This window comes from Trematomus bernacchii, unplaced genomic scaffold (genome assembly GCF_902827165.1).
Source record: "Trematomus bernacchii unplaced genomic scaffold, fTreBer1.1, whole genome shotgun sequence".
Classification (NCBI taxonomy): domain Eukaryota; kingdom Metazoa; phylum Chordata; class Actinopteri; order Perciformes; family Nototheniidae; genus Trematomus; species Trematomus bernacchii.
In genome coordinates, this window is record NW_022987656.1 from 7,948,369 (window position 1) to 7,968,117 (window position 19,749).

The following is a 19,749-nucleotide window of genomic DNA, read 5'->3' on the forward strand; positions in this document are numbered from 1 at the left end:
AGCATGCAAAGGTGCGGCTACAGAACTGAAGTTGCGTATAAACTTCCGGTAAAAGTTGCCAAACCCCAGAAATTGTTGGACTCTTTTGCTGCTATCAGGAGTGGGCCAGTTGGTCACCGCACTGACCTTGGATGGGTCCATCTGCACCTGATTGGCGGTGACAATGTAGCCCAGGAAGGAGACAGAGGTTGCATGGAAGTCGCACTTTTCAGCTTTCACATACAATTGATTCTCAAGAAGCTTCTAGAGGACTTGGCGGACATGCATGACATGATTATCTGGGGAGAAAATCAAAATATTGTCCAGATACACGAAAACAGAAACATTCAAATACTCTCTCAAAATATAATTTACCATAGCCTGAAATACAGCAGGAGCATTACATATTACACACCCGCTTGGGGTGTTGAACCCCGTTTTCCACTCGTCTCCCTCTCTAATTCTGACGAGGTGATAGGCATTCCTAAGATCGAGTTTGGTAAAAACTTTAGCTGACTGAAGCAGTTCAAATGCTGAAGACATCAGCGGGAGTGGGTGGCGGTTCTTAACAGTTATTTCGTTCAATGGGCTGTAGTCAATGCATGGCCAGAGCGACCCATCTTTCTTACCCACAAAGAAGATATCCTGAATATCCCCGCTTTCAACGAGGAGGAGATGTAATCGTGCATGGCCGCCCACTCCGGTCCCGAGATAGAGTATAAGCGCCCCCTAGGGATGGGTGCGCCAGCAGCAGGTCGATGGCACAGTCAAAAGGACGATGTGGGGGCAGTGACAGAGCTTTGGTTTTATTAAAAACCTCTTTAATGTCATTGTAGCATGAAGGGACCTTGGAAAGTAATCTGAGCTTCTATCAGGGACTGCAACAGTTTGTGGGGTTCTACAGGACATGGTCTCTGAGCTGAGTTGGGTTACTGGGGCTTTGGTGACAGCGTGGTGGGGAAAATAGCCGGACATACAGGTCTGTTCACAATTCCCTCACCATCCCTTAAAACCTGTTCTGCCCCGAGCCTGTTTTTCAGGTCTCAGGCTCGAAAATGACATTTCCAGAACAAATTACCATAACTACACTTCTAAAAGGGGAAAATTAATCATATTTGTTCTCAAAGTAATGATAAACCTGTGAGTTGGATGTAGAAAAGTCAGAATCAATATAGATGTTTTTTATAAAAAAAAAAATTCAGATTGAACATTTATAGTGTCCGTACAAAATATATTTTTTACTTATAGTGAAAACTACCCTTGGATGATGGGTTAGTAGACTAAAAGCTTTAGGAATCCAAAGTACAACATATAATAAGTACCCTGTATCAAGATTGATTCAAAACAAGTGACATTTGACGTTTTTGGAGAGATTTAGCAAAAACAAAACACTTCTGGGGTCATTTGGGTGGATTTGACCTATCTCTGGCCCCCCTTGGTCGATTTTGATGATTGACATCTCTTTTTAACCGTCGGAGCCAATGGAATCGAGGGAAAGTTCCACACACACACACACAGGTTACCAAATAAGGAGTGAGAGTGACGCGTAGAAAAACCGGAAGCTGCGCTAACCTCTGGTGGCTACCATTAGCAGCTAATTTTTATTCTCCGATTTTTGCATAAAAATGTAATTATGGATTATCAATAATTTTTTCAAAGTGACAGACACATTGCTATAACCTATGGATTAACCTTCAGCCGCGTTTTTTCTCGTTTTAATGCCATTGAACACGACTTTTGATCAGAATAACAGCTAAAGTGAGCATATCTCCGTGTTTTGCTACCTAACGCTACGTCGTGTGTTGTCTGGTTTTGCTTCCCCTGTCACGAGTTCTGATCGCTCAGTGATGATACTTATATTTCTATAATCTGTGGACTCTCAGGATGTTAGCTAAGCTTGTTTGTGCAGATCCAATAAGTATATCGATCGGTATAGCTAGAGTTCTGTAATAACGGCATTAAGATTTTTTCGCTCAGGGCAGATTCAGAGGCTCAGCGTTAGTCTTGTGTTTTCTTTTGCTAAAAATGGTTCATATCATCAGTTAGCTGAGTTTCTTACCGTTACATGGATGTGAAACATTCATAGTTTATTAAATATTAAGAAGCCCTCAGACGCTGTTTCCTGCAGATTATGCGTTTTTCCGCCCGGGGGCGGGGGGAAGGTGTTCAACAGGTTAATTTGTCCTGAACACCAATCAATATGTGGGTTATGTGTTTTTAACCAAGGAAACCCCAAAATCAGCAGATGCTGTGTTGAATTGAATAGATGAAACTGCATAATTTCCATGTGATTATTATCAATTGTCACTTGAATGGGTTCTGTACAATCAGTTACTCTACACATTAGTCTGCCGTCTAGGGCGCTGGCATTGACGGGATGCTTGAGAGGGACAGTCTTAATATTAAGGCGTTTAGCTAAACCACAGTCTATGAGGCTTTCATCAGCCCCAGAGTCAATTAGTGCCCCCAGAGTTCTGACTGTTAGCTGTGACTTTAACCTGGGTGAGTGTGCGAGGAGGATGGTCAGGAGGAAAGTTTGCTCACCAGCGCCCTCCACATGGTTGGTGAGCATGCCCTTTTCCCGGGCATATCGCCTGCTGGTAACCCGATTGGCCACAGTAAAAGCAGCATCCCTCCTGCAGGCGGCACCGTCTTTCCTCTGGAGAAATCCTTGTTCTTCCGAGCTGCATTGGCTCCTCCGGTGCCTGTGATGGCTCTGTTCCTGCTGGGCTTGATGAGGAGGGGAACAAGGGATCCCATGAAGGCTGCCTACCCAGAGAGCGCCCCTGGTGGCTGGGGTGTCTTGTTGCAGTTCGGCGCCGTTCTCTCTCTTTCTCTGAGGCGGTTATCAACTCGGATAGACATGGAGATCAGAGATTCATGGTCTTGTGGTAGTTCTAGTGGAGCCAGGTGGTTTCTGAGAGTCCATTCCGGAAGGCGTCTATTAACCTGTTAAGCCGCGGGTGGGGGAAAAATCGCAACATCTGCAAGAAACAGCGTCTGAGGGCTTCTTAACATTTAAAAACCTATTCATGTGACAATATTAATATTAATACACCTGAGTGTTGGGCTCCGCCCCTTCAGAGCCTCACCTGAGCGTTAGGTTCCGCCCTTTCAGAGTATCACCTGAGCGTTAGGCCCTGCCCCTTCAAAGCCTCACCTGAGCGTTAGGCTCCGCCCCTTCATAGCCTCAGCCTGAGCGTTAGGCCCCGCCCCTTCAGAGCTTCACCTGAGCGTTAGGCTCCACCCCTTCAGAGCATCACCTGAGCGTTAGGCTCCGCTCCCTCACCTGTCACTCACTCTCCCTCTCTTCTCTCCCACAGCAGGGCGACTTCTTCGAGCACGAGAAAACGTTCCTGCTGGAATATCACAACCGAGTGAAGGACACCTCGGCCAAGTCCGACCGGATGATCCGCTCACACAAAAGTAACAATCTTTAAAATGTTTAAATATAGTTTTTATTCTATGCTCTAGTAAGATGAAGCTTCGTAGCAGGTCAGAGTTAAACACAGGATTCACAAAGGTACAAACAAAGATAAGATATAATTCAAATTAAAATAATAATACATGTAATTGTGTGTGTCCTAACGTCAGTGTGTGTGTCAGACGCTGCAGACGACATCAACAGAATCGCCTTGTCTCTTTACACGTTAGGAACGCAGGACTCCACCGACCTCTGCAAGTACGATCACACACTCAATAATACTCATTATGATTATTATATATTCATGACATCACTTCCTGTCTGCAGGTTCTTCCTCAAAGTGTCTGAGCTGTTTGAGAAGACCCGGGTGAGTTCAGATCTGTGGAGTTTTATAAACAGCTGTTTTCTCCTTCAGACGTTAATGTTTCTGTTTCTGCAGAAAATCGAGTCTCGAGTCGCCACTGATGAAGACCTGAAGCTGGCCGACCTGCTGAAGTATTACCTGAGAGAGTCTCAGGCCGCTAAGGTACTTATATTAATTAATTTTTTATTTTTTATTTAGCCTTTATTTATACAGGTGTAAAATCTCATTGAGACACAAGGTCTCATTTACAAGAGAGACCTGTAGTGGTAACACTACCACACAAAGTTACAGACAGACAGGACACTAAACACAGAGGCAACAATAAAATACAACATCGTAAAAAAAAAAGTAGTCATTGAAATCCATATAAAGTAGTCAGATATAGCAGGTGCATACACCCACAGATGATTTCTCCAGCTTTTTTTAAATTAGTTTAAAATCCGTGATGGGTATCAAACTGGTCAGCTTAAGTTCCTGCTGAAGTGTGTTCCAGGTCGAGGGGGCAGAGTATGATATGGCTTTTTTCCCAAGCACCGTGCGAACTGAGGGGACGGACAGAGTGATGTAATTTTGAGATCGTAGGCTATAGCTGTACTGTTTGTGTGATATGTAAGTGGATATGTAGAGGGGCAGCAGTCCAAGCATAGCGGTATAGATGAGTTTGTACCAGTGCAGTGATCTGCGCATTGATAATGATGTCCAGTTGACTAAAGAATATAATTCTTAATTATATAATATAATAATTAATAATTAATAATTTAATATTATTAATGTTCACACACACGGTCCGTCTCTGAAAGCTGTCCCACTTCCTGTCTGCCGCTCATTGGTTCCTACTCAATCTGTTGTATATGTTCAGTTAATATTATATAATCTATAATATCATGTTGGTTTAGGACCTGCTGGAGCCTCTCTGTGTTCCTTAATATTACATATATTATTATGTCCTGTAGGACCTGCTGTACCGCAGGAGCCTCTGTGTTCCTTAATATTACATATATTATTATGTCCTGTAGGACCTGCTGTACCGCAGGAGTCTCTCAGTGTTCCTTAATATATATTATTATGTCATGTAGGACCTGCTGTACCGCAGGAGTCTCTGTGTTCCTTAATATATATTATTATGTCATGTAGGACCTGCTGTACCGCAGGAGTCTCTGTGTTCCTTAATATATATTATTATGTCCTGTAGGACCTCGACTCCTATCCTCGTGACTTAGTCCCGCCCACAGGAGATGCGAGCGGAGGAGCCGAGGAGGGGAACCGAGGAGAGAGGAGGGGAAGCAGCAGGCGTTTAGAGAAATGAGAAATCCTCTCCTCTGAGCGGTCATTTTAAAGAGACGTCCATTAATGATGACAGGAGGCACAGCAGCCCTCTGTCTGATGGACAGATGTGTTCATGACGACTTATATATTTACTTTTAATTCATTGACAGTGCGGTATAATGAGACAATAACAGGCTACAGATGCGGACATATACACACACATATATTTATATAAATATATACAATTTCAGAATCAAACAAGTATGAGAGCACTCTCATAATAACGTAACACAATCAGAGACTGGATATATCCCCCCCCCCCCCCTCTCTCTGGTCGCTGAAATGGGGAATTTAAATTACGGGCCAAAAGTTGTATTTACAAGTATTAAAAGTAAGCATAGGACACCAAACCAACCCGTCTGTCCGCCGCATCTACGCACTGTACAACACGCACACTGTACCACACACACACCTACACACTGTACCACACACACACACACTGTACAACACGCATCACCACACTGTACAACACACAACTACACACTGTAGCCTACCACACACACCTACAGCTCCTAAAGCATATAATATCAGGATACAGCCGTTGTGTATTTTATTATGTGAAGCACTAAATGGTCTTAGAAAAATATGGACTCTTTGTTTGTAGATATCTACTAAACTACAGCATACAAATACAGAGAGTAATGTAGGCCTGTTATACTGAGTGATATATATTTTACACACTGCTCTGCTTTCTGCACGGACCTCACAGCTGTTCTCACTGGAAACATCGCGTCGCGATGAAAGCAGTTACTAAAATAATATCCAGGGGATGCATGCAGAGCTGTCATTGGCTGAGATAAGTCCGGCCGTGCATAACGCCTCCACCGTTCCCGGAAATGCATCCGCGGAGGAGCCGTGGAGGACCCATCAGTGTCTCCTCGGTTAGAGCTCCTCCAGAGAGCCTCCTCGATGCTCGATGCTCGATGCTCGGTCCTCGATGTGCATTTAGAGAAATTAGATGTCCTTCATCATAGCGCGCTGAAATACATTTCCGGGTCACTACCGGAGGACCGAGGAGTCGAGGAGGGGAAATTAGAGTATTGAGAAGCCTTCCATGTGTTCCTTAATATATATTATTATGTCATGTAGGACCTGCTGTACCGCAGGAGCCTCTCAGTGTTCCTTAATATATATTATTATTATGTCCTGTAGCACCTGCTGTACCGCAGGAGCCTCTCAGTGTTCCTTAATATATATTATTATGTCCTGTAGGACCTGCTGTACCGCAGGAGTCGGGCTCTGGTGGATTATGAGAATGCGAATAAAGCTCTGGATAAATCTAGAGCGAAGAACAGAGATGTCCTGCAGGCGGAGACCAGCCAGCAGCTCTGCTGCCACAAGTTTGAGAAGATCTCAGAGTCCGCCAAGCAGGGTACACACAAACCTCACACACACACCTCACACACTCCTCACACACACACCTCACACACCTCACACATACCTCACACACACCTCACACACACACCTCACACTCCTCACACACACACCTTTATATACACCTCACACACATCTCACACACACCTCACTCATACACCGCACACACACACACCTCACACACACACCTTTATATACACCTCACACATCTCACAGACCTCACACACACCACACACACCTCACAACACCGCGCACACACCTCACACATCTCACTCACACACACCTCACACACTGCACACACACCGCACACACACCTCACACATCTCACTCACACACACCTCACACACTGCACACACACCTCACACACCTCACACATACACCGCACACACACACCTCACACACCACACACACATCTCACTCACACACACCGCACACACACACCTCACCTCACACACAAAAAATGGTCGGCCTCGAAGCAAGAACCGCTTACGTCGGAGGCGGGGGCGGGGCAGGGGCGGGATCAACCTGAGCTAACAGTTAATGGCGAGTACGGCAAATGAAAGTTGTAACAAGCAGTAGTGTTGAGCAAAGTGACTAGAACGCAACAACACACTTGTACAAAAACATATTTTATAAAGTCAGGCAACACTAACCAGGCTTCGTGTGATTCTGTTTATTTGTACCTTACTTTGACCATCCGTTCGCTGTCATTGATCATTGTGGAGAGCAGGCAGACGTTTTGTTTTGTATTATAGCAGCTATCGGATGGAATCAATACATGGGCTGCACAGGTTGTTATGTCCGACTATCACAAGTAGAATCATAATGAAAAATACGCCGGTAAAATGTGCCTGTAGAAAACGGCTTATGCCACAATAGGATAGCAACAAGTCTTCAAGATAGTCAGTTTAGCTTCGGTTGCTATTGTAACAGAGTTATAACGGTTGGTGTAAAATCCTGGTTAAATTGGAGAATTACGCTATCTGGTGTTACAAACGTGTGCCTGCATTACTGTAGCTTTGTTACCGCAATAGATTGTGGGAGATTCTCATGCGTGAGGATCTCTTGAGAGTAAGGTGCTATTGTATTATGTCGGTGGACAAAATGTATGTTATTTTATTAGGACAATAACGTTCTGTTGTGTTTGTTTAGTTTAATGTTAGTCGTTTAATGCTCACAGCAACATGTTTTTTGTGTAATTGGCTATTTGTGTTATATGATTTATTTATGTGATCATCAATAGCTAATTTGAGCTAATAGGCTAACGTGAGCGTGGTGCTATTGTTACGGGTCCCCGATATGAGGACCACAGTAACGGTTATGATACCTGTATGGTGCAGGTGAAACAGAAGTAATGAGGACACCTTGTGTTCAGTTTCCTTCCAGATTACTTCTGAGGAAACCCCGGGAACGTCCGTCGCTTTAATCGGTACCCCGGAACCATTGAATCGAACACAAACGTTCCGCCTCACTACTCACTGCATCTATCGACCCCGTTAGTGAAATGAAAATAACAGATGTACAAAATAAAGGCATATTCTAACTCTAAATATAATACTTATTATATTAATGTGGTCATACATCCCAGGGGTGCCACACGCTCCCCAACAACAAAAGTGGCTCCCGACACTTACTTGAAATCACATGTTCCTATTCAAGATAACTTTAACATCTTCATAAAACACAAATATTTACAATGTCCAAACTATCACACCTCAACATGTATGACCCTTAGGACTAACACTGTGTATGACCTTTCAATAACCTTGTATGGGACATGTAAATGGTGAATGGGGATATGGAATGAGGGGTGTGTAGTGGAATGATGGTGGGCATGTTTGTGAATACCAAAGGTGAGTGTAGGGCATGAGGTATGTATCCATAGCATTTACTGTTGGACCCGACTGGTATGTTGGGAGGCCAAGAGATGAATAGGTGAGGATTTGACCTGGTCGTCTCTCCCGAGTAGACCGTCTCAGTGGGACAGGTGAGTCAGGTTCAGGGTCTTGTACCCGTTCCTCGGGACATGCACGTTGAGGCAACTCTTGCTCATCTTCGTTCTGAGGTACATTAGGGGTTGTCTGCTCATTGTCCTCAGTTTGATGAGAGATTTCCGGTTCATCCTCAAGTTGAAGTTCACACCTGTCTGACGAGTACTCTTCTTCACAAAGACCTTTAGCCTGTTCTCCAGCTTCCCGTTGTGCAATGTCCATGTCAGGTAAAGTTTGGAACTCTAGCCGTCTCTCTACACCAGAGTTCCTGGTAGTCTTTCCAAACATCTCCTCAGAAGAATGTGGTTCCCACACTGATGTCTGTTCTCTTCTTAACATACTTGGTCTTTTTGGAGTAACTGTTATGTTAGGCTTAACCCGATTTGCTGGTATCCTCAACCAGTAACCTCCTGTTGACTCATCCTCTGAATCAGATGTCTCAGCATTTTGGTCTCTCACATCCCTTTGTCTCTTTGGATGGCTTCCTTGTTTCTGTGATGGCTTTGGGGTTGGTTTGACTAACTGTGGTGGAAATTCCACTGGCAAGTCATTGACAAGCAGAAGCAGGTTTCTGTGCAGGGTTCTGGTTTTCCCTTTTGCATCACTTTCTGGATGGACGACATATACTGGGTTATCTGAAACCTGTTCCTTTACCACATATATCCTCTTCTCCCAATAGGAACGTAATTTACCAGGCCCTCCGCGCTCACTTAGGTTCCTGACTAACACTCTATCCCCTTGCTTCAGAACCACTCCCCTCGCCTTCTGATCATAATAGGACTTGCCCTTTGCACTAGACGCCAGACTGTTATCAGTAGCAATCCGATATGCTTCTGTCATCCTTTCGCGCCATTTCTCAGCATATCCTTTGTGTGTCACTGGATCTGTCTCCTCTGACAGGCCGAACAGGAGATCCACAGGGAGACGAGGTTGACGACCATAGAGCAGAAAGTGAGGCGAATAACTGGTTGATTCGTGACGTGTGCAGTTATACGCGTGTATAACCTGTGGAAGATGTTCTTTCCATGTCTCTTTTTCTTTGTCTGTCAGCGTTCGCAGCATTTGTAACAGAGTTCGGTTGAACCGCTCAGCTGGATTACCTTGCGGGTGGTAAGGAGATGTTCGAGAGTGACCTACTCCAGCGAGCTGCCCGAGTGTTCGAAAGAGATCATTCTCTAATTCTCGTCCTTGATCATGGTGTAGTTTGTTGGGGAACCCAAAACGGGGTATAAAGTCATTATAAATCCGCTCTGCTGCTGTCCGTCCGGATTTATTTTTGGTTGCATAGGCCTGTGCGAACCTTGTGAAGTGGTCGACTACCACCAAGATATATTCATAGCCTCCTTTACTTTTCTCAAGGTGCAAATAGTCAATGCAGACCAGTTCAAGGGGTGAGTTAGACTTCATGCTGCTCATTGGTGCACGCACATAGACCGTTGGTTTCTTCTGTTTAATGCAACAGCATTTCTTTGTCACATAATCCTCTATGAATCTTTTCATATGAGGCCAGTAAAACCTTTCTCTGGCTAGTTGAATGACTCTCTCTGTGCCTACATGTCCCATGTTATCATGAAGGTGCTTCAAGACAAAAGACTGATATTTCAGAGGTAGGACAAGCTGTTTTCTCTCTGGTGTCCGCCGATATAGGATTCCATCTTCAAGGTGTAGACGGTTCCATTCGTGAAGAAGCTTACACGCGGTTCCCTTGACTGACCTCCTCATATCATCTGAAAGTGTATCACTAACTTCCTTTAGCCTTACAATCTCTCCAATTGTTTGGTCTTCCCTTTGGGCTTGAACCAACTCATTGTGACTTATTTTCTGTAGAGGTGTGCACGGCTGTGGGATAACGTCAAGGGAGGAGGCAGAGAGGGCAGCTACCCAGGCAACATCTTTTCTCTGAGCTGCTTGACCTCCTTCCCAGGTTGCACTCACCACATCTTGCGACAACTCTTCTGTGCACGTTGACATGTAGTGGTCTATATCAAGAGGGATACGGGACAGTGTATCCGCATCAATGTTCATTCTTCCAGGTCTGTACTTAATGTTAAAGCGGAAGTCTGACAACTCCCCCACCCAACGGTGACCGACCGCATTGAGTTTGGCCGTGCTCATAACATAAGTAAGTGGATTGTTGTCAGTGTAAATGGTGAAGTGAGGAGCATAAAAGAGGTAATCTCTAAACTTCTCACACACTGCCCACTTTAGCGCGAGGAACTCTAATTTGCCGCTGTGCAAATGATAATTCCTTTCAGCCGGTGTCAAGGTTCGTGACCCATAGCCAATGACTCGCAGCTTTTCGTCCTGCTTTTGGTAAAGAACTGCTCCCAGTCCTTGCTCCGATGCATCGGTATGCAAGACGAATGGCATGTCAAAGTCTGGGTATCCGAGAACTGGAGGATGCGTTAACATGTCAACCAGTTCCTCAAGTGTAGTCTGATGCACAGCAGTCCACTCTATAGGCGCCCTGGATGACAGCTGGGGGCCTTTAGCTTTGATCTGTCGAGCTTGTGTTGAGGCTTTCACTTGGAGCAACTCGTATAATGGCTTTGCTATCTTCGAGAAGTCTTGTATGTACGACCTGTAGTAACTGAGAAAGCCGAGGACTCTTCTCAGGTCACCTACGGTCTTCGGTGTTTTCGCTTTCAGGGCCAGTACAGCTTCTAGATCTTTGGGGTCAACTCGAACACCCTCACCAGAGACCAGGCGTCCAACATAGCGAACTTCTCCCCTGAACACCTCACACTTCTCAGGGCGGAGCTTCACTCCCTGACTCTGTATCGCTTGGAGCACTTTCCGAACCACCTCCACATGATTTTCAAAGGTCTGGGAGTAACACAGGATGTCGTCCAGGTAAGGGATACAGCACTCATCCCTCAAAGAACACAACATCTCCTCCATACTTCTCTGAAAAGCTGCTGGTGCATTCGTAAGACCAAACGGTATTCTCACCCACTCATAAAGCCCCCAGGGTGTAATGAAGGCGGTCAGATGGCGTGAACCTTCAACCACAAAACCCTGGTGGTATGCCTTACCCTGGTCAAGGATGCTGAACCAAGAGTTTCCCCCAAGGTGTCCAGTAGGTCCCGTATCCGAGGCAGTGGGTGTCGGTCTGGTACAGTTTTCTGATTGAGCAGGCGATAGTCTATACAAAGGCGCAAAGAGCCATCTTTCTTCCGTACGCACACAACAGGGGCAGAATAGGAAGACTTGGATTTAACAATCCATCCCTTCACCAGTAGGTCTTGAATATATTCTTTGACCTCCCTCAATAGCGGCTTTGGTATGGAAGTATACGTCCTTTGCACTGGAATATCGTCCTTCAGATTTATCACCATTTGTAGGCTAGGGTTACAGCCAATGTCATTTCCGTCCCTCGCAAAAGCCTTTGATTCTTTGTACAACATTCTCTTGGCAATCTCTTGTTGTTCCTCCTCTAAGTGACTGAGGTCCACTGGTGGGTGCCACAGGGGTGGAATCGGCTCAGCTTTTTGGATTGGTTCAAGGGGTTGTGTTGAGACCTCATTGACTGTTGCAGTACATGTTGTCTTGTCAGGAGATTCAGCATCCACAAACCTTTCAATGTGCTGCAATACGCCCAGGGCTGTCTTGCGTGGTAAGGTGACATCATGTTTGGTGTTATTGCCTACTGGAATTGTGACATAAGGCTTTGCAGGGTTCTGTATCTCAAACAAACCTGTCCCTAAATCCAGCTGCGATAATTGATGACTGTCTTCATCAGCTTCAAACAACACCAGACGATCAGAGGGGTTCAGGGTTTGGGGAACACGACACCTCACCCAGGTGACATGACCAGCCGGAATGACGATGTCATTTACACCTGTTCTTAGGCGTCCCTGCGACGTACTTGGTTCAACTGCCTGAATAAAGCTCACAATTGCTTCGGCTTTCTCCACCGGAACACTGATGGCATCACGAAGCAGTTTAACCAGAGTGCATATCAATCGTTCTGGCTGTCCCTCAATGATTTCCTCCAAAACATTAAAACCAACCAATGGTCTCTCCATGGCCAACCTTGTGACTAGGAATGGAACACTGATGGAAAGACTGGGTTCTTCATTTCCTGGCAGGTTGGTCATAATGGCTACCCAGCCATCAAACGGAATAAGCTCGCCATTAACTGCATACACCTTTAGCTCGTCCAGATCCTCGATAATCTCCGATATTGGTCGAACATCAAGATTAGGCAGATATTGTTCTTTCCAGGCGCGGCTTATGATACTGACTTGAGCACCGGAGTCAAGCAATGCAGTCACTGCCAATCCGTTTAGATTACACTGTATTAGCGACTTTTTCCCTATCAGCTTGGCAACAGTTCTACGTTTCACCCCTGGTGAACCAAAAGAAAACTGAGTCGAGGGTTCATCTTGCTGGTAACTATTCTGGGCACCAGCTACTTCAACTGTTTTGCCCTCACAACTGGTTTGTGCTTTTGCCTCACCAGAATGTTCAGCTTGGGGTCGTATTGTGGATCCGATCACTGGCAACCCCGCTGCAGTGACCGGCTTGAGTTTCCCTGACTCTCCTGTCTCTTTAAACAGCCCACAGCCCTGTGTCCTCCATCCCCACAATAGAAACAGTGGTTACAATCTGGCCGGTTTTGTTCGACACATTTTGAACAACCAAAAGGTTTCTCTCTCCTGGGTCTCACTCTGTTTTGAGAGTATTGGTTATGGTTCATCATGTCTGCCGGATGTGGCTGCTTTTGTTGTCTCATAGCCTCAACCATGCTGGTTAGTTCATCTACCTTGGCTGCAAGCTCTTTTATTGGGTCTGTCTTTGTTTTGTGTGCTGTGCTCTCTTGTTTGTTGCCACACTCTTGGACTTTGTTAAGCTCAAGTTGTGCGCTATGAGCACTAGTTGTTGCCTGCCGACGAGAAGGACCTATCCTCTTCTGTCTCTCACTCTCCTCACTGGTGATTCTCATTACATGGCGTAATATTATTTCATCACTCACCTCAGCACTTGATAGAAGAGGCTTTAGTTCTCTGCGTACATCACTGTGTTTATATCCAAGTCCCTGCAAGACCGTATGTAGAAACACATCTTGAACAGTAGCTGGACTGTATTTAATGCCTGCGTCTGACAGTTTGGAGGTGAATAGGACACGTTGCTTTAACCCTATCACTCGGTAGAGAAACTGTTGTGGTGTTTCATTATCATCCTGTCTAGCACACATTAATTCTTGGAATAACTCCGTACTGTTTTTCTCTCTTAAGTGGGCCTGGAGAAAGCCTTTGAGCTCCATCACTGTCAGATCATCCTTATTTATTAGCATGTCTTTGAAAGTTCCAGGTTGTATGATTCGGAGCACACCACGAACTATGTCTCCGTCATGGACGCCTTCTCTAATCCCTTCCTCGATTTGCTTACAGACATTGTTATAGCTTATGTCCGAAGAATTATCACCAACCTGACCCCCTTGCACCTTAAACTCCCTCCTCTGGAGGTAAGAGAGTCCTCTTATGCCGCATTTCCACTACACGGTCGGCCTCGGCCACGCTCGGTACGGCTTGGCCGCGTTGGGCCTTAACAGGGCCGACTCACTTCATGCTGCGCTTCCATTACAGTTTAGGAACTGGGGTAGTTACTATAGTAACGCAGTGTAGGCGGAGCCGTGACGTCATCTTCAATGAGAACTCCAGAAAACACAACACAGCCGTTAGCTGTTAGCACTCAGAGCTCACAGCTCCTTATATATGTTCAGAAACTCGACAAAAGTTAAACAAGTACACACCACAGACTGCCTGTGTCATGGTGAATACAGTCGCTGCTTTATTTATGTCTGTATAGGCCATTGTTGTGAGTGTGGACGGTCGGGGCATATACTGCGTTAGCTTAGCCAATCTCCATCTAGAAAAACACGAATTTTAAAAGGTTTTTCGCCTGCCGTCTGTCTGCAGACTTGACAAAGCATTAATTCATGGTTTTTACTAACCGGTATCAGTATGTTGTTACTTCGGCATCATTTTGAAACGTGTATTACAATTAAATCACGGTCAAATATGTCCATCTTGTTGTAGTTGGAGCCCTCTTGCCAGCGCTCCTCTCTCTAGTTTAGCATACTCAGCCCGACTCAGCCCTGTTTGTTGGCCCCGATAGAACCACAATTTTGTCGGGCCAGAAAAGAGGTGAAAAAGTGGCCCCGGGCCGTGCCGGGCCGTGACTAGGCCTAGTGGAAGCGCAACCAAAAACGGGTACGGCACGACACGGCACGCTTAAAGCGAGCTCCGCGCTGTAGTGGAACTGCGCCATTAAGGAGATCATTGTCTCAGGGCCGGACTGGGCAGCAGACTGAGCTGGTGAGTGTGGGATGTTACGATGAGACTTACTAGTGTGTGCTGGTGACAGTGGGGGTTGTTCTAGTGTCTGTGTTGTAGGTGCCATAATGCTTTGTCTTAACCTTTTGCCCAGGTCTTCATAGCTATTAAGCATTTCCAGTAACCCAGTATTTGTGTTATCACCTACAGCATTAAAACTGACTGGAGAAGCGGTGAGATCTGTCTCAGCTTCAGATATCTGCTTAGTGTTGTTATCTGTGTTTATCTCTAAGTGTGGTGCTACATGTGGCAAACCCTGTACACTTACTTCTCGGTCTTTCACAATGTCATCAATAGTATCTTTCAACATCAACAAGTGAGCCATCCCACTATCTTCTGACTCAAGCAAGTGCTTACTGTGCATAAATAAACTGATGTAGTTGAAGCAGCCTTCATCGTCTCCCTCCTCGAGCTCAGACGGTTCCTGGTCTGGCACTGGACCCACTTCCTTGGCAATGGGTTAGGGTTAGGGTTAGGGTTAGGGTTAGGGTTAGGGTTAGGGTTAGGAGGAGTTCTTTCGCTGACAAGGAGAGTAGGCTTCTTCTGATGTCCCACACCAGACTTTTCCTTTGGCTCTCCGACATGACAGCAGCTCTTCCAATTCACTCACGATGGATCGCTCAGTTCAGCAACGGTTCCACGTCTGCTCCAGCTTACAGCTCTCTGCTCGCATCAGCTCCGGTATTGGTCCTAGAAGTCATTAATGGATCAGCTCCCGACCAGTAGGTGGCGCCGATCCCGGACGAGCCCCCAAGAACTGTTACGGGTCCCCGATATGAGGACCACAGTAACGGTTATGATACCTGTATGGTGCAGGTGAAACAGAAGTAATGAGGACACCTTGTGTTCAGTTTCCTTCCAGATTACTTCTGAGGAAACCCCGGGAACGTCCGTCGCTTTAATCGGTACCCCGGAACCATTGAATCGAACACAAACGTTCCGCCTCACTACTCACTGCATCTATCGACCCCGTTAGTGAAATGAAAATAACAGATGTACAAAATAAAGGCATATTCTAACTCTAAATATAATACTTATTATATTAATGTGGTCACACATCCCAGGGGTGCCACACTATCTCTCCAACAGAACGCAGCTCACGTGTCCATTTTATGTTGTCCATTGAAATGCAGGTATGTGAGTTTTGTACACCAGTTTGTTTATGTTTAATGTTTCACATTGTTTACACTACCACTATACGATCATTGTTGTGTTGTTGATTATTGGACACTTATTTTGTAAAGGAGATGTTCATACCGCGTGAGGATCTCTTGAGAAACGCAGCTCACGTGTCCATTTTATGTTGTCCATTGAAATGCAGGTATGGAAATAAACTGAAGTAATTACCAGCTCTGAGTGGTCTGTTGCCGAGGGGACACTACACCGGGGTTACACTATGCTAACATCACCCATTTTATACCAGAGAAACTTTCATAACAGCGTTGTGATGCCAAACAGCGGGCAGCACTGTCGATAAATGCCGCTGAAACACATTAATAAACAATGAACCACGGCACTCTGGAGGGTTGAGAAGTAGTTATTTAATTTAATCTGGCTTCGTATGATGAAAAGCAACACGATCATCGACCCGACGCAGTCCCCCATTGTTGTTGTTGTTGTGAGCGCCGTAACGCCGTTGGGGAGAAAATCAGCGACGTAAACGGTGACCTCATGACGTACCAGTCGGGCTCTGGGCGGTGTGAACAAAACGGGGGCTGAAAAGAAAAACCGGTTCTGAACCAGAAAAGCTCTAGAGGAGCTAGAACGGGAACCGCGTTGGTGTGAAAGGGGCATCAGAATAGCTTTGAGTGTGTTTAGAGAGAGCAGCTCTCTGAGTTTCAGCTCAGTTTGCAGCTGGTTCAAAGCCTCAGGAGCAGTGAAACTGAACCTCTTCCCTAGTTCAGAACAGACTTTTGGTTCAGCTAGAAGAAACCAATCCTCAGAGCGAAGCCCATAAGATCCTGAGAGTTTTCTGTTTATGTAGATCCTTAGATAGAAGGAAGAGCACCAAGAATAGCCTATTATCAGGATTACTGGTACTGGTTTAACTGGTGTGTGTGTGTGTGTGTGTGTGTGTGTGTGTGTGTGTGTGTGTGTGTGTGTGTGTGTGTGTGTGTGTGTGTGTGTGTGTGTGTGTGTGTGTGTGTGTGTGTGTGTGTGTGTGTGGCTGCTGCAGAGCTGTATGGGCGTCCTGAAGGGAAACACCTAACTCCGCCCCCTCCATCAGGACACACCCCCTCCACATGCCCCGCCCCCATCAGCTGACTGAGGGCAGGCGACGCAGAGAGAGAGAACAGGAAGTCACCCTCCTCTTCCTCAGAGAGAACAGGAAGTCACCCTCCTCTTCCTCTTTGACTATAACGTGTTCATTGGTGTAAATCAGGGGTGGGGAACCTTTTTCCTCTCAAGGGCCATTTCAAATTTTTCAACATCCTCCGAGGGCCGTACAAATGATTGACCTCTGCTTAAAAATACTAAAATCACAGCCCATTAATTTCACCTTTCTTTCATGCTGTGCAAAGAAAAAGCAACCTCTTGATCCAGATATCTTACCATGACTCGTGTATGCATGCACGTGCACGGTGTGGCATGACCACCAAAACAGAAAGATATGGACACAAGATGTGTGCAAATGTATTTAGTTTCCTATCCATGTGGACATGATTTAAGTCGGGGGGGGACCTAACCTCCTCTAGGGGGGTCCGGGGGGCATGCTCCCCCGGGAAGATTTTTTTTTAAATGTTGAAGTTAAAAGCATCAATCTGGTGCACTTTGAGAGCAACATTAGGAGATCTATGGATACATCTCTCAACACCCATATGAAACAGAACTGTAAGCAGATTTTCTTTTTCTTTATGGATATTTTACAAATCACTCCCCTTTTAAACTGTATTCTTGTTTATTAATAACAACTTTTTTTTACTGTCATATAGTATTTTATACCTGTTTACTTTATTCTCTTATTTTTTTATAACTATAATGATCATATAAAGATGTGCCTTTACCTCACTGGTTGTAGAAAAAGCTTATTCGTTAGCATAACTAGCTAACCAGATGCTAATAACAACAAAGTTATTGACTGTCTGATCAGTATGACAGATGAACAGATCGCCACTGGGCTTTCAACTAAAGACACAGCCACGCAAAAACTGCGGCATGTGGACGGCTCCTTATGGGTACTGCAATTTTTGGAAATGCCGGAGCGGCGTTCTGGTGCTCTCCGTCAGAACTGCACCCCTGTCAGACGAGACATATACCACGTGATGACACGTTAGGCTCGTGTTCTGTTCAAGGACCCTGACCTTGGCCAGGAAAAACAGGCACTCGCTTGTTTAATTTTTTTGCGGTCAAGATTTCTTAATTTTTTTTGTTTATAAATTACCTCGAGGGCCGTACCAAATGGTCTCGCGGGCCGTATACGGCCCGGGGGCCGCAGGTTCCCCACCCCTGGTGTAAATAAAGTCACATGACCTCCCCCGGTAACACAGAGGTAACACCAGCTGTAACTGTTAGCTCATATTAGCCAGCTACGTTAATCCTGTTAGCAGAAGTTATCACAAGAATCTGTTGTTGTTATTGTTGTTGTGCTAATGTTACCGTCCGTCTACTAACACCTTGAGTTAACGTTAGCCCACTCATTGTATGGAGTTATCTCCTGATGTTGTTACCTGGCTGTGATTGGTGGAGGTTGTGATCACATGATTAAACAGTTTGTGCTCAGCTTGTCTCTAAAGTGTCCAGAGGAACCTAAAGGTTTTATGTTGTATTGTTAAAGTGAACGTCACCGCTCACACACACTAACCTCTTGTTTTAAACAATGTAAATGATAAGAAAACTACTTTTGATGTCTCTGGTTCCACTGCTTTAAAAATAAGATGTTTTCCATGGATTTAAAAATGAATTAAATACATGTATTTAAAAAAGTGTGTGTGTGTGTGTATTATTCAATTTAAAAAATGAAAAAGTCCCATCATAATAACGAGATGATGCAATCACAGAGCTCCAGTGCTTTCATAAAATAGATCACCAACATATTTGTATATAAAGGAGAAATATACAATAAATATATTACACTTCCAATAAATTCAATAATTATTTTTATTTTTGCGATACTTTTCAGAATAAATATAAATACCATTTTATCTCATTGCAAACAGTTGATTAGTGGAAAGCTTTACAAACATGAATTCACATTCCCTCCCTCTCTTTCCCTCCCTCCCCCTTCTGACATCTCTCCCCTGACCTCTCCACCCTGCCTCCCACCTTTCCCCCCTGCCCCAAATGGTCCTGAACTTTAACTTTTTTTTCCTAAATGTACCTAAAGTCCATTTATTGCTGGGAACCTGAGCTGCCAGGAGAACCCACAGAGCAGAAAGGAATGATGACAGAATCTGGGAACGCTTAATGATCCCAAATCCTGTCAAAATGCGGGGGAACCCTGAGACACAGGGGAACCCGATACAGTGACATTACATTTCATTAAAGTGGACTTCTTATCTTTTCTAATAACTGATCTAATAACTGATCTAACAACTGTTCTAATAACTGTTTTAATAACTGATCTAATAACTGTTCTAATAACTGATCTAACAACTGTTCTAATAACTGTTCTAATAACTGATCTAATAACTGTTCTAATAACTGTTCTAATAACTGATCTAATGACTGTTCTAATAAATATCCAGACTGAGTATAAGTTGCTCACTCTGACTTGTTTTGATGTCTAACTCTATTGGTTCTCAGTGATCAGCTGATGTCAGAGCTGCTGAGTCTTCTTCACTCTTTAGGGATGCTCGGGCGGCCGTAGATGAAGTTGTTAAAGAACCTTTTCCATCGCGATAGTCTGCTCGTCATTGTTGGGATCAGAAGAGAGCTATGTTCAAACTCCACCTCCTCCTCCACAGCCTCCTCCCGCTCCTTTTCCTCTTCCACAGCCCCCTCCTTTTCCTC

At 45.0% G+C, this 19,749-nt stretch overlaps 1 protein-coding gene across 1 annotated transcript; it reads left to right on the top strand.

Annotated features, from left to right (window-relative positions):
• The first annotated feature begins 2,536 nt into the window (after positions 1-2,536).
• On the top strand, positions 2,537-9,540 carry LOC117486667 (sorting nexin-6-like). Its single transcript, XM_034135174.1, has 8 exons — positions 2,537-2,902; positions 3,303-3,405; positions 3,586-3,661; positions 3,731-3,770; positions 3,843-3,929; positions 6,306-6,465; positions 9,359-9,409; positions 9,509-9,540. The coding sequence occupies exons 1-8, from the start codon at positions 2,537-2,539 to the stop codon at positions 9,538-9,540; spliced, it is 915 nt and encodes a 304-aa protein (XP_033991065.1).
• The last annotated feature ends 10,209 nt before the right edge of the window (positions 9,541-19,749 follow it).